The sequence below is a fragment of the Agelaius phoeniceus genome, chromosome 6, assembly GCF_051311805.1.
Source record: "Agelaius phoeniceus isolate bAgePho1 chromosome 6, bAgePho1.hap1, whole genome shotgun sequence".
Lineage (NCBI taxonomy): Eukaryota > Metazoa > Chordata > Aves > Passeriformes > Icteridae > Agelaius > Agelaius phoeniceus.
In genome coordinates, this window is record NC_135270.1 from 44,007,201 (window position 1) to 44,021,924 (window position 14,724).

Here is a 14,724-nt window from a genome sequence, read left to right on the forward strand (position 1 = left end):
AGAAGAAAAAGAGGAAGAAAATTTGTAATGAGAAAGGAAAACAAAAGATTCACAAATCTTTCTCTGTGGTGTTCTCGTGTTCAGGCGAAGAAACTCTTGGTGACCTGAGAGGGCTGCAAGGAAAAATAGACTGAGGATCAGGGAAAATTGGATTTTATTTACTATAAGGATTTTCAGTCTAATCTAAGCAGTTCTACAATTCAGCAGTGTCATGAAATAATTTCCAAAAGAGATAATGTCATGCAGAGAACTCACATGACTTTATATTCATTACCATTCCCAGCTGTACTTTGAATTCAAGCTCAGGACCAAAGCTGCGCACGATAGGTGGCTTCCTATGTGACAGCAGAAAATCAGCCTTAATTATAAATTCTGAGAAGCCTGATGTATAAAGCAAAGAGAGTTTTTAAATGCTCTAGAGTTTGAAGAGACCCATAAGGATCATCAAATCCAACTGCCTCCTTCTTGAAGCATTGCCTAACACCACCCCAAATCTCAGCACACTCCCCGCTGTCCTCAGGCTCAGAGGTGGCTTTGGCCTACAAATATCAATTTGGATTGGGACAGGGCCAAGGAGATCTATGTTTGGGTTCTAAATTTCTCCATCTCCAAAAACTCAGGAATAATCCAATGTTTTAATTCTTAAAAGGGATACTCAGGAAGATCAAATATTATCTCTGGAGAATTTAGGAAACTACTAAAAATATAATTAAAATTACCAGTAAAAATATTTGCCATGAGAATCTTTTCAGAATCTCTTTATCATTGCTCTCAAAGAAGGCAATGTAGGATGCCAAATTCTCTGCTGAGTATTCAGCTAACATGCAAATTTACTGAGATATTTTGGCAGGTATATACATAGTGCACTTTCCTATCTGCTCCTCTCCTTAGGGCAGGCAGAAGAAAGAAGTATTTAAGCAGAGAAATACTGTGGTTCTTTTGTCTGCAATAGGACTCCCATGGTAGCACTCCCACTAAGGAAGAGCAGCAGAACTCCTGTCCAAACTCTCCCTATCATCTAATCTCCAGGAGTTGGCTGTGTGCACGCTCTTCCACAGGCAACTGCAAGCAAATTTATTCCATCTTTGCTGAGATAATCCACTGCTTGTTTGCCATAAATCAATAGCTGCACATGGGTAGCTACTGCACACAGATTGGCATGAACCAAATTCCCACCTCTATTGTCCATGGTATTTTCTTTGTCTGCCCATACTTTCAAAACAATGAAGCATGCAAAGTAACCATGGTGATTAGCAGTGCTCAGTTTTACCTTGTAACTGTAGTGTGCTGAATAGTTGACCCACTTCCTGACATCGGTCTTGTCCTCGACAGAGATGGAGCGGACAGCGGCTTTGGACGCAGAAGTGGTGGGCATGTCAAATTCCACATCTACGTAGCGGACAAAACTGGAAGGCACTTCCCGGTCAGAGCCAAGCTCTAGGTGACAGAAAAAGCAGTGAGGATGGCCAGAAGCTGGAAAAAGAGAGTAAACAGTCATGAGAGTTGTGTCAGATGAATCAAAACACAATGCCGAGGAGAAAGCAGCATCATGAAGCTGCAGGAAACTGAGAATCTCTCTAGGTGAATTAGCTCACAGCAAGTGTCTTACCTGCTTCAATGTGGCTGAAGTTACCAAAGGAATTAAACAAAATGCAAAAAGGATTGCTAATCACTCTAGTTTGCTTTTAGAAGGTGAAAATACAAGAAGTAAATCAAGCACAGTAGGGTGAAAGTATTTGTCCTCTTGATTCCCTCAGTGTCTTTCACATGCTAAGTACATTGTGGCACATCCTTCTGAAATGCTGTGAAATGACAGTAAGGAAAGACAGAATTTGGAAATATTTGATGTTTATTTAAAATTGTAATCCCCATTTTTAACAGAAGAAAATGTACTGGATAAGGTTAAATAACTTTCTCGTTTTCGAAAAGCAAATTTGTGCAAAGCTTTAGAATAACCATTTATTCCTCACTGGAACCCATGACAAGGTGGCTAGTCATTAAGGATGGCAAGGAGAGGAGGTAATGTTTAGCTCTGCCATATGTAAATAACCCTTATTATTCTTTCTTCTTTGTTTTCCTGGACAGCAGTGATGTTTAAAAATTAAAGCAGGGACTTCTAGTCAAACTAAGTTGGCTTTTTCTCTGACTGCTGCCAACTCCTTAAGCTCTTGAGCAAGTAATTTAATGTCTCTGTCTCGGTTTCTCTATTTGCAAAATGAGGATGAAAGCCTTCACAGCCACACAGGGCTTTCTGATTGAAAGGATCCCATTATCTAGGTATGTGTAAATGAATGTATAAGTAAATGAATGTATAAGTAAATGAATGGAATCTTTGCCTGCCTTTATTACAGGCTTAAGGATTCCTGAACACTTGTTCACTAAGAAAGTTCTCCATGCAGGTCAGCAAGGTGTACAGGACAGAGACAAGGAAGGAGGAAGGCAGACTCAGTAAAGAGAACTGGGTGGGGAAAGCCCAGAAGCTCCCACTGGGAAAAGCTGGAATACACCTGTTTAGCCCAAAGTCAGCCTTGTTAAAATGAAGGCTGAAAAGCAAGATGTAGGATTTTGAAGTATGACTTGTCTCAGTAGGATGAAATTAGGCAGTCTTTAGAGGGCTTAGGCATTGCAACTTGACCTCTGAAATAGAACTGGGAAAAAAATTCTACTCGGTGTAAGTCTGGGTAAGAATTTCATCTAGAGCCAGCCTCATATTTCAAAATGGTCTAGCCAAAGTTCCCTCACTGCTGGAAAGTTTGTAAAATAATGTGTGTGCAGCAAATCCAGTGAGAGGCTGTGCAGTTCAGCAGAGACCAAGGATATGCAGCACCATAGCTGGAGACAAGTTATGAATGAATGGGTGCACTTATCAGGCAGATATAGAAGCTTAAGTTCTGGCAAGCATTAAAAATACATCTGCTTTTTATCAGGATTAATTATCCCAAGCAGAGTACTGACTCATTTGCCATGGTTCTAGAGCAAGGCAGGATCTCTGTTTGACAGCCCTTCCTGGCTTTTCATACGTGGACATTCTTCTTCTGGATCAAGAGCTGTGGTACACAGCAGGCCTTCCTGCTGCTCCTGCCCACCACAGGAAGAGCAGCAGCCCCAGGAGCTCTCAGGGAGGTCACTGTGCCTCCAGCACTGCAGTGCTTTTGCTTCTGACCAGTTCCTGAGCGTGGCTGTGCTGAGCACAGCCACAGTGGCAGCACAGTTCAGGATCTGACGTGGGGCCCCTGGGTCACACAGCACTGCTCTCTGGTATTGAATTATGAAGATGCCTAAACCTGGGTCCAAAAATCTGTGTTCAGCACTCAGTACTGGCAACCAACCCCCAGTCTCAGGCTCCCCCATCCTTTCATATCTCTTTCCTCACACTGTACCCTGTCAGCAGACTCCTCATTGTAATCCTTCCTACTCATCTGCTCTGATATGCTTTTCCTCTCTAGTTTGCTGTGGGTTGCTCCCTCCTCCAGACTGGAGAATGCCAGCAGCCCAGGGAGGAGTGGCTCTGTTCCCTGGTGCAGGCCACATCCTGCTGCAGAACGTTCAGCTTGTGCTGTGACACTCCTGAGCTGGCACGTGCTCAGCTGCTTTTGGGGAGATGTGTGTAAAGGTATCACTGGGAAGTGTTCAACTGGGCTTGAGCACACTGCAGGCCAGGTGCTTTGGAGAGCTGAGCTTTTCAACTCTTCATAATTTCAACTGGACACTTGGTAACACACCCGCCCCTGCCAAATTGCATAAAAATTATGAAAGTTATTAATTTAAACCAGCTCAGTGTGGTAGATAACAAGGTGAACAGATTAAGAAAGCAACTCCTTCACTGAACTTATTGCAAAATTACTTTGCCCATCAGTGTTCATTACTGTTCTGGGCATGAGGCTCACAAGGCACCACTTCTATAGACTGTTCAACAGGCTCATTCAGAGCTCTTTCTCTAATGAACAGGTGAACAGGTACCCTTCTTAGGAAAATCAGGAGGAATCAACACACTGCTTTTGTTTTGCACCTCTTGGTTCCTTGAGCTACTACCAGTTTGTTCTGACAATCAAGGATCTGATAATTAATATATATGCAAGTGTAACTGTGATTGGAGAGAATCTGTTCCAAATGACTCATGACACTCCAAATGTCCCAACATGTTTGGATTAAAAGATATAATCTACTTCAGAAAGTATTCCAGGCAGCATGCCTGGGATCCACAGCCAAACTAGAGAAAGTTCAAATCCAGATCCAAGGCTCTGCATAGATGTTACATCCCTGCTTCACAGAAAGAGCATTTTCCCATGATCAAAGTCTGTTTGGATGTTTCCCTAGTATTCTACTGGTGGATTTAAGAAAAAAAAAAAGAACATGTGAAGCCCAGCCAGCAGCAACTGGAGCTGTAAACAGCCTGCAGATAGGCATTCTTCATCAACTCCTTTGTTCATAATAATTTTAAATATGTCACAGGCAATAAAGTTTACCAAACTGTAAAAATGGACAAATATTTGCTATGTGGATTTCAGCAATGTGCTCAGTAGAATCCAGTCCCAAATGTTTGCTTAGGTCAATCACAGTCAGAGTATGCACTGTCCTTCACTTGTCACATGCTTCTCAATGTTCAGTCATAAGCAGATACCCTGGCTACAAAATAATACAGACAGTGCTGATAACACTGTCTCCTAGAGAGAGTGCAAAGGGCCCCATCCCATTAGAAAGCACAAAAAGAAAAAATTTAGATAAGAGTGCAAAGCTGCTGAAACAATTCTTAACAATCTGGGAGCTTAGGATGCTACAACCTGTGTACAAGCAGTGAGTTATGGCAGGGACACGCTCTCCTGGGGACAGCAGGTTTGGGGGTCATGCTCCTCACTCTACACAGAGACTGCACCAGTCCACGTTCAGGGAATGGAGTGAAGCACAGGAGGCCCAGCTGGCTATCTGGAGACCTCTGGAGTTCTGGGATTGTGTTTGCAAGGGACTGTGTGTCAGAGTGTGGAAAGTCCCAAAATGTGTGCCTACATACATACTCCTGTGAGCATGTCTGGCAGACAGGCACGTGTGCTGGAGCACATGCAATGCATATGCCCCAAGTGGTGTGGACCTGTTGTGTGGCCTCTGGAGGTAGGTGGAGCTGCAGTCTGTGACCACCTGCAGCACTTCCCTCAGTTCCAATGTGATGCCACTACTCCTCCCCTGCTCTGGAGTCCCAGGCATCAAAGCAGGTCATTAGCAGGCCAGATATTTATGGAAGACCCAGAGTGCTCTTAGGGGTGAGTTACAGGTATCACAGTAAGAGAGCATAAAGTGTGAGTCAGTGGACTCATAGTTTTGTATTTAGTGCTTGAGAACTGCATCATTTATGACAACTTTGCAAATACATGAAGTTGGGTTATTATATGACTTGTGGATGGGGCTGGATACAGCCAAACATGCACGAGGCTGGTAGTTAGATCCCACATGACTATCACTTGGACAAAAGCATATGTTGTCCATCAGGCAAATCTAAGAGGGAGTGGGAATGAATCTTTCTGAGTGCCACTTAATACACCTCTTTGTTTGCCATATTCTTTGAGAAAGGAGAACCATGGGAAGTACCACCAATAAACAGAAATAGTCCCTGAAGGGCAAGGTCAGATTTAAACTACTCGGCCTGCCCTGTCATCACTCTGGGATTCCCTCCCTCTCACATACCTCATGTGTCTTGGCCAAGACAGTGCTTCCAAGGCTCTTCCTTTCCCTGAAATAACATCTGATCTGACCGGAGGGGTGAGGACACTCTCTTCCTCTCAGGATGTAAACAAATACCAAGTGCCCTGCGTTTTGCATGATGACACTGATGGATAGATGCTCTGTGGCAGGGGTCCAACAGCAGCAACAAATCTGTAATGTATTTCCTTCCCCCTGTCACAGTGTATATACAATAAAGAGTCACAATGGGAAAGAAGGAAACAAGAGGCACAGATCAATATCTCCCTCAGAGTAGCAATGAGTAAGGCAGCATCACCTTGCAGGAGGCAGCAGAGACAGGGGTTTGCCTCTTCTCCTGGTTTGCTACTGGCATGTTCTGTGATTGTGTTAAAGTCTGAGGGCTTTCGTTTCCTCAGCTGTGATGTCTGTATGGTACACTGAGATCTTTGGAGAGAAGATACCACGGAAGGCCCAACTTCACAGCATCTCGTTCCCAGAGCCCGTGCAGATGGCATATTGAGATTTTCTTCATAAGCATGTTATTGCTCATAAACAGCCTGGGGTGAATTTTTCACTGCTGTATTTCTCTCAAGTTTCCAAGCTCTGTCTTCTTCCACCTCAGTCTACAGCAAACCTGGAGCCTTCCCTTTTGTCAGTGATCTGACATCCCTCCAAAGTTGTAACCCGTGGCGTAACCCATAGTGTCCTTGGGCTGAAACGTGACCCAAAAGATTAGGACATTTGGATCACTGTTTTGCTGACACCCTAACTCAAACTGAGGAAAAACATATAGAGAGTGCCAAATCTGGTACCACAATGAACTTTCCTTCAGGGAACACTGAAACCCTCCCAGTGACCCAGATGCATTACTACAGCATTAATACTGAAAAGTCCATCTCATTTGTAAAATTCTAGATTAGATAGGTCAAGAAGTAGAATTCACTACAACTAAGAATAAACCTGAGTTGTCCAGATTTATTGTGCACCATGAATGACAGGCAGCAAACAGAATGACTGGCAGAAATGGCCAAAGGGAACAGTAGCTTGCCTACATCATTTTCATATACGTTACTAGAAATACAAAGACTTGGGATAGAAATATAAAGTGGGTTTAATGTTGGTATTCTCTCTTCAGGTTTAAGCTGTAATTCCATGTCTGCACTGATCACAGAAACATAGCCACAAAATGGTATTTGGAAATGTCTGGTTTTTTTAATGGTTGAGCAATGTCTTCTGTTCTCTTACAATCCCCATTTCAGATAATTCAGAGGCATTAATTGTGGCATATGCATTGAAATATGTAGCACTGTCCCAGTATGCTTGGAAAAGATATCATATGTGCTTGAGCACAGCAATATATCTGATCCTGTCATTCAGTCCCATAGCACAGAATCTTGCTTTTGCAAGTTACATGAAAAGGCTCTGCTTCCAATCACAGTACTGAGCACACAGATGTTTGATGCCTAGGTTTCATAATCAGAGAATCACAGAACCATTTACTGGAAATTATCTTTCGGATTATCAACCGAATAACCTAGCATTAACCTAGCACAAATCTAGTCTATCACTAAACCATCTCCCTAAGTACTACCTCTTTTAAATACCCCAGGAAGAGACAGAATACATATTTTTGCATCTAGAAAACTTAAAACTGTTTTTATCATTAGCTATATTTGTAGTATATGTAAAACTATTACAATGAAGGGTCAGACAAATACTTTGGCATACTACAGAGGATGATATATCTCTCACCATTTAAACTCAGTATTTCTTATCTTTCAAAAAACATAATTTGTTTTAGTTTATTCCTGCAGAGATGATATATGGCACTCACCTGAGTTTTTGTCAGGCAGTCGGTTTATCCTCCATACGATGGAATTAAAGGCATGCTCGTATTTGGCAGTTCCCAAAGTTACTCTCATTACTGGCTCAGAACCAGACAGACTGGTTGATCCAAAAGTGGCTCCCTTGTTCACCTTGGCTTTCAAAGATTTCTCCCCCAGGACACTCTCCCTGCGGAAGTTCTTCACCCACTCACTTGGCACGGGGTAGCGGATCATCACGTTTTCACAAGGGACCTGAGTTAAAGGGTCATGGTTGGAAGAGAACCCCGTGGACATCATCAGCCAGCTCTGCACCTCCACCTCAGCACCATTGATGCTGGCAGCTGTCCTCAGAGTAAAAGGCAAAGTTTTCTCAGCAAAGACAGTCCTGAATCTCATCAGTTCAAACCGACAGGCATCCAAGGGGTTGAACAGGATAATACGGGAGTTATTAAACACATCCTCATCCACACATGAATGGAAGCGGCAGCTGTATAATTTAATCCACTTAGTGGTAGTAGTGGGCATAATATCCTGCCTTGCAACTATTTCATTCCCTTTGATCAGGATATCATTAAGGCCCAGTCTGCATTCTGCAAGGCCAGAAAGGAAGCTGAGAACATAGATATGAGTCAGCACACTGTGCTGGAGAATCACACTATCTCCCTTGGCCAAGATGCCATGAAACTCATCCCTGACATCCACAGTGATTTCTTCTTCTTGATAATTCAGTCCCACCGTGCTCAGATCTGTTGATGAAGCTGGCAAGTTCATCAGTGTGTCTTGCACAGCAGTGATGAAGCTAAGGAAGTCTTCATAATCTGTAGTGCCAAGCTTGATAATTTGCTCTCTCTCCGCAGTGTGTGCAATGGCTGGTTTAGGCTGATACTTCTTTTTCTCCTTGTATGTTGTGCGATCCAACCGCACGCTGTGTATCCTTCCATTCTCATCATAGTTCTGCAGCTTGCGCTCTGAAATCTCATGATTGATTTCAAGTTTGAGCTCCCGAAAAGGCTTCTCTAGTCCCTTCTCATAAAAAAGCTGTATACATCCACTCTTAGTCAGCTTAACGTATATTGGTCCCCAGTGCCTCGATGACATAATGTTCTTCTTCTCTGGGATCCTCAGCATCATTGGCCATCCATCCTTTGGCTGAGTTGGTGCCAGGTTAAATAAAGCTGCATCCAGATCATATGGCATCATGGGGTCATCATCAGGCAAGGTAGAACTGCTCACACCATCTGCATCTCCAATCTGGAGCTGTTTGAGCTGCTCTACAACAGCTGTGTGTGTTACAGTCTTGTTTGCCTCATGGAAATTGACAGTATCAGGCTCTTGATGCAGAATAATGAGAGAGTCTCTTTGGCTTTTGCCTGGAGCACTGGAGACAGAAGAGCTTTTGGAACGCCTCTCTTGCTCCTCAAAGAATGAGCTGAATGGATTGATGGGTGAGGGTTGGACATCTCGAAGAGATTCATCGAGAAAGGGATTAGTAGCACTCCACGGAGGTGTTTCAACAGAAGGCAACTTGGTTAAAGAAGAGAGATCTAGTTTTTGAATTTTGGAGAGGTCTCCCAATGTACTTTTAGGACGCTCTCTTTTCTTTAAAGATGTAGTGAGATTAAAGTTAACATCTGGAGCCTGTGTTTCTGCAGGCGGGGTATCTGTTTTCAAGGGAGAAAGGCTCTGTGGTGCAAAACTGACTTCATTGTCATCAAAAGTCACCCAGCTGGGAAAGCGAACTGTGGTTGGGGTGGATGAATGGCCATTCATGGAGGTGTTGTTCAGCTGCCAGTTGACAGCCTCCATATCTATCTCTTCATCTTCCTGGAGAGACGAGGAGTTGTCTTTAAAAAAAAGAGGGGAGGGGAGGAAATTTCAGCTAATTATTCTGGAATTACCTAGTTCACTCCTCAAAAAAAACATCAGAGTCTGCATGCTCAAGGAAGGCCTATTCATATGTTGGGCAAGAATAAGATAGTCAAAAGACTTGGCTAAAATGCTGAGGAGTCTGACAAGAATTAATCAAAAGATACACAGTTGAACACAGAAAAGAAATCCATAAAGACATATTAAAGGAATGACAGCAATGATTGTACTGATCTCATCCCAACATAATGACCTAAAGGAGAAACCACATGTCATGGTGATTTTTTAAAACTTCCCTCTCTAAACTTTCAGGATGCATTTCTTCTCTACAGTTATCTTCTGTTATTTTCCTGGAATGTTCCCTCAGTCTTGTTACAATTTTCCTCCCTTTTCTCTCCCCATACCCTTTGCTTCAGAGAATAATCCAGTAGGAAGAGGAATGAACACTGAGGAAGAGCACGTCTGCAATCTGTCCCCAATACTTGTCTGTGCATGTGCCATTACCACAAAAGCACATGGGGTATGGTGATGGAACTACAAAAGGTGCCCAGGCATGATTTTTCCCCAGGATGTGTTCAGCAAAGAGACTCTTTGTCGTACCCAGCATGCAAGACTCTGACAGTCCTTGGATGTCTCTGGAACATCTCTTGGGGAAGCTGTGATCTAGGGACATATGTTAGGAAAGGAAAAATATAGTTTTAACTTATGTTGTGGAAGCTGTCCTCATCCTCTCTCAGGACATGGCACCTTTGAATGCTATTTTCCTAGTCTCAGGCTCTGCCAATACACTGTACACTTCCTTCACAGTGCACTATTTCAGTCCCAGCTCTTCCCAGAATTGTTGTAGTGGTAATAAGGTGTTTTCCAAAATGAGCACAAATTCTCAGTGTTAAGAAATGCAATGATCTTCTTCCCATTTTCTTCCTACTGAGCTAATGAATCAGAACGCTGTAAAAAATGAGCAGCCAGCATGAAATTATACTCTGTAACTGCACCATGTTTGTTCTACATGACACAGCAGTGCTGGCATTTGTGCTTTTTGCTTCTCCCAGACATCCCATGTTTACACAAGTCACTGTTCTTCAGTACAAGCAAGAAGTAAATGTGAAATGTAGCACTGTGGTATAACTGTACACCTGTGATTTGAGTGTAATTTACAGCAACAACACACCAAACTATTTTAAGTCATTATTTAAATTGCCACCAGTTCCTAAAACAGATGAGCTTGATTTCCATTCTGCCTCAACCATAACAGACAATTTGAATTTTTATTTCAGCTACCATTTAGAATATGAAATAGGGAATAATCATGCTAGCTGAAGTGCTGCCATGAGCTCATTATAATGTCTTGGCTAGCTTGATATTCTGGTCCTCTCATTCCAGTAAGTTTACCCAACCTTCTGATCTAAGGACAAAACACAACAACCAAGTTCTAAGGGTTATTACAATTGAGAACTATATATGAAGGTGAATGATACCAATTTATTTTTCAAGCCACAGCAATACAAAGCAATAACAAGAACAGACAGCTTTTACAGACTAGCCATGCATTGCAAAACTGTTGAAAAGGACAGTCCTCTACATACTATCTTTAAGGACCCTAGAAGCTTTTGTTGACTTTTTCCACTGGTGTTTTGACTTTTTCTAACAATTATCTTTCTACACAGAAGTCTGTGTTTATGGGAAAGAAGGACTACTGCCTTTCAGGCATTTGTGCTTACAGTGCTTCACTGCCCAGAATTATTTGCCTGGTGTCCCCTCCAGTCACAACAACCCTTGCTGCTTGGAGAAGGAAAAGAGCATCTTCCCAACAAACAAGACTGAACTAACCATTAAGACACTGGTTTCATAGCACCAGAACAGCAGTAGTTGCAGCTGTAAGTCTCATTGCTCTATGCAGGAAGCTATCAATCATTTTCCTCTTCTCTGTTTATCTTTATTCAACTGGAGAAACTAATTAATTCAATCAGAGCATTTTCACTCTTCCTTGAATAAAGAAAATGTTCAAGATAACAAAATTAGTTTGTAACGTAGAACTTTCTTGAGTGATTTAATTTAAAAACACTCAGTATTTTTATTGTGTTATGTTTATTGAGTAGTTAAAACTCCGGTTCAAAAAAAAATATTCTGTACCACCAGCATGTCAGATATGGTATGGAATAACTGAAAATATATTTCAGCAATTCATAGTCTGTGTACAGTGAACTTTCTCTTGTACAGATCTTGGCTGCAACTACAGTTTTACAGAAGTTCCTTACCTATTCCGCAGTGTCCTAAGAAATCAGAATGTGTCTGGCTAGTCTTAAAAAACCCCAAGCATCTGTAACACATTGTGCACAAAACTGATAAATTAGATTTGTGCAGAACATATCCATATTCAGAAAATGCTCTTTCCAGATCTACTGCCTACTTTTTAGCCTGTAAACACTTGGAAGTTAGTGTACTAATAATCCTAGACAGAATTACTATCAAGAACAACCACACAGCCTATCAAAAAATTACCAGAACACTGCAGCAAAGAGAGATATACAGCTTTAAAGTGTAAGTGCCTGTGTCTCCAATTCATACCAATTTATCATTTGAACAGTAGACTCCAAACTCATGTAAGTAGACTCCAATAGTTCATAAAAATAATGGACAAGGCTGTTAGTATCTTGAATAAACTGTTACATCTTTACATCAGGCAGGAATTACATGTAAGAGACAGTTACTTTTAAAGGGAATAAAATTCTCCTAGTCATAGCTAGAAAACATTTCATGCTCCAAGTAAAAGCACTGCTTATCACTTAAACATAGCTTTCTTTGTTGCTGTTGTTTTTGTTTGTTTTTTTTTTTTCAATAAGTATGGCTACTCTAAAAAGAAATTGAGGTAAACACTTTTTGTTCTCTTTACATACTTAAAAGAGTGGAGTTCTTCTCTTGTGTAACACAGTGGTAGTGAATGGATCCCAGAGCTACTATAGAAAAAGAGGCTTTTTTATTTAGCCCATTTGAGAGCCACAGATCAGGAAAGCTCCTGAAGATCAGTTCATGTGTTTCTATTAGCTGGCCAGAAGGTGGTACATTAACACTAATATAATTGTAAGAAGTGTTCAAGATTTTTACAAGATTTAGACAACACTATGCCTGTTCAAAGAATTCACATGCTACATGTGACATAATACTATTTGCTTATAATTAGATTCAAGTTGTGAACAGATCTCACCTAAGTGGTGGAGAAAAGATTAAAACCTCCTCCTTCTACCTGAGAACTTATTTCTATCAAACAAACAGGTATATTCATAAAGTAATTGCCTTAGCAAGTAAGCATGCCTACATGATTCATTACAAAGCACCTTCATTTCTACCCCTGAAGGCATGGCACAGATATGACTGACATATTTTTCCCACTATGTCATCTAACTGAGCCCTCAGCAAGGTGTGCTCAGTCCAGAGATTACCAAGACAGTGACTACACCCTAGACTTAGTCATTGCTACTGCCACAGGAATACTTACACTCCCAGTTTGGGTAGGCAAGGTAAAGTCTGTGTGTGAAGGGACAGAGCAGAGTTGGAAAAGACCAAATGAACCTGTTTCAGCAGAGAGATCAATAAGAGAAGCAGAGAGTCTCTGCAGAAGAATGAATAGCGCTACTTCATCTTTCAAGGAACAAAGAAGAACAAGACATTCACAACATTTTTCAGAAGTGGTTTCTTTAAAGGTACTTTGGCAAAGATAAATGAAGATAGTTTTCCTCAATGTACTTTGGCCTTTGCTTCTCTCTACAGATATCTGCTTCTCTCTCTGATTTTAATCCACAGTACATACAACATATCCTTCAATAGTGGAACTGCCACTGAGATGAGACTATTGACCTCATGAAGAAATTAGAGTGAATAAGGAAAGAGAAATGTGTCTGCAAGCCTAGGGTGCTTCATGAAATTGGTATCTGGCAAGCAGGATAAATCTGCAGCCAGCCCTATAAATGCAAAGATAATCCAAATCCATCTTGGAGGAGCTGATGCTACCATCCATTGAACAAGTTCTATTCTGCAAAAGGCAATCACTTAAATCTCTCATACACAGACAACACATTACTTCATTATGCTGTAATTTTTCAAGCAATATATGGTGAACCAGTAACAAAATACCAAGGTTTTCAGACCTTGTTAGTTTTGTCTTGAGTACCTGAGGTAATACCACAGGAACAAGTCTCTTATTTGCAGTGCCAGACTGCAGGTGGAAATGTGCCAGCTACTGCATCCCCTCAGAATCTAGGGTCCTACTGAGAAGCATAACCTTTGATAGCAAAGTAACACACTATGGCCTCATGCCTTGACTTATGGATTCAAATGGCTGCTGCAGTACTGCATGGCTGCTGCAGTACTGCATAGGTGTGGGGTCTGGCCCTGCTGAATAAATGTGAGAAATGTTCCCATAGCTATAGGAAAATCCAAGGCAGGAGACTATCATGTGTGTTAAGTGGCTGAAGCACTCTGGGCTTGCTATTGCCAGTCCATCAGTTCAGAAACTGTACTGGCAGTGACCACAAATGGTAACATCAGCTGATGACAACTTGGTAGTCAATGCAAAATAACTGGTTCTCTGATTCCTAGGTGGACACTTCATGCATGGCTGAAACCAGTGTCACTCCAACTATCTGCTCAGTCTTGTGCTAATTCTTTAACATAAAAAGACAAGTCAATACATAGGGATGTTGAATAAGCCTGTACCACTGTTCAATCCACTGCTTACAAAAATAAACACTGCACATCATTTAGAAAGAGACAGGATATTTTACATCTTCAAAAACACTACTGCAAACACTACTGGCTCCTCACAACATTTAAAAATAGAAGCAATAACTTCCTCATTTCTGTGCCCAAGGCATTTCCCAGGATCAAGTTTTATATCATATCAAGTCAGCAGCTCACATCCTGTCTGCCAGATTTGTCTGCATATCTCAGGTCATGTGGTCAAGAGGTAATCTCATATTTATACACTACCTTCACCCTGAGCACTATCAAAATGATTTACAAGTTTGTCACTGCTGATATTTAAAACAAGCCCAAAGACCCATTTAGAAATTTCTAATGGAAGATTCTGTGGAAACTTCAATTGCAGTCATGTATTTTAATAATTTAGTTACCTGGTGAACTGTGGAGATAAATATGTTTCATAGACAACACAGCTGATATATAGCTATAAATTACAGAAGATAGCAGTGCTCAACTTTTGCCTAATGCTAATACTTTTCACGCCTGTAGCTTGTTATGCAAACATTTTCTGTTTAAAATGCAGACAAAGCCATGTAACTGCATAAGAGTAGCCAGTTTGGCCATTTCTTGCCTCAAAGCAGATGTGAGCTCCAGGCTACAG

General features: G+C 41.5%; 1 protein-coding gene across 1 annotated transcript in view; it reads right to left on the reverse strand.

Moving 5' to 3' along the window:
- The window catches only part of STON2 (stonin 2), a 67,616-nt gene that overhangs the window by 4,533 nt on the left and 48,359 nt on the right, over positions 1-14,724 (reverse strand). Inside the window, exons 5-6 of the mRNA XM_054635323.2 lie at positions 7,508-9,343; positions 1,271-1,473 (exon numbers count right to left, since the gene is read on the reverse strand). Coding sequence (XP_054491298.2) covers positions 1,271-1,473; positions 7,508-9,343 — 2,039 coding nt within the window. The remainder of the gene's footprint in view (positions 1-1,270; positions 1,474-7,507; positions 9,344-14,724) is intronic.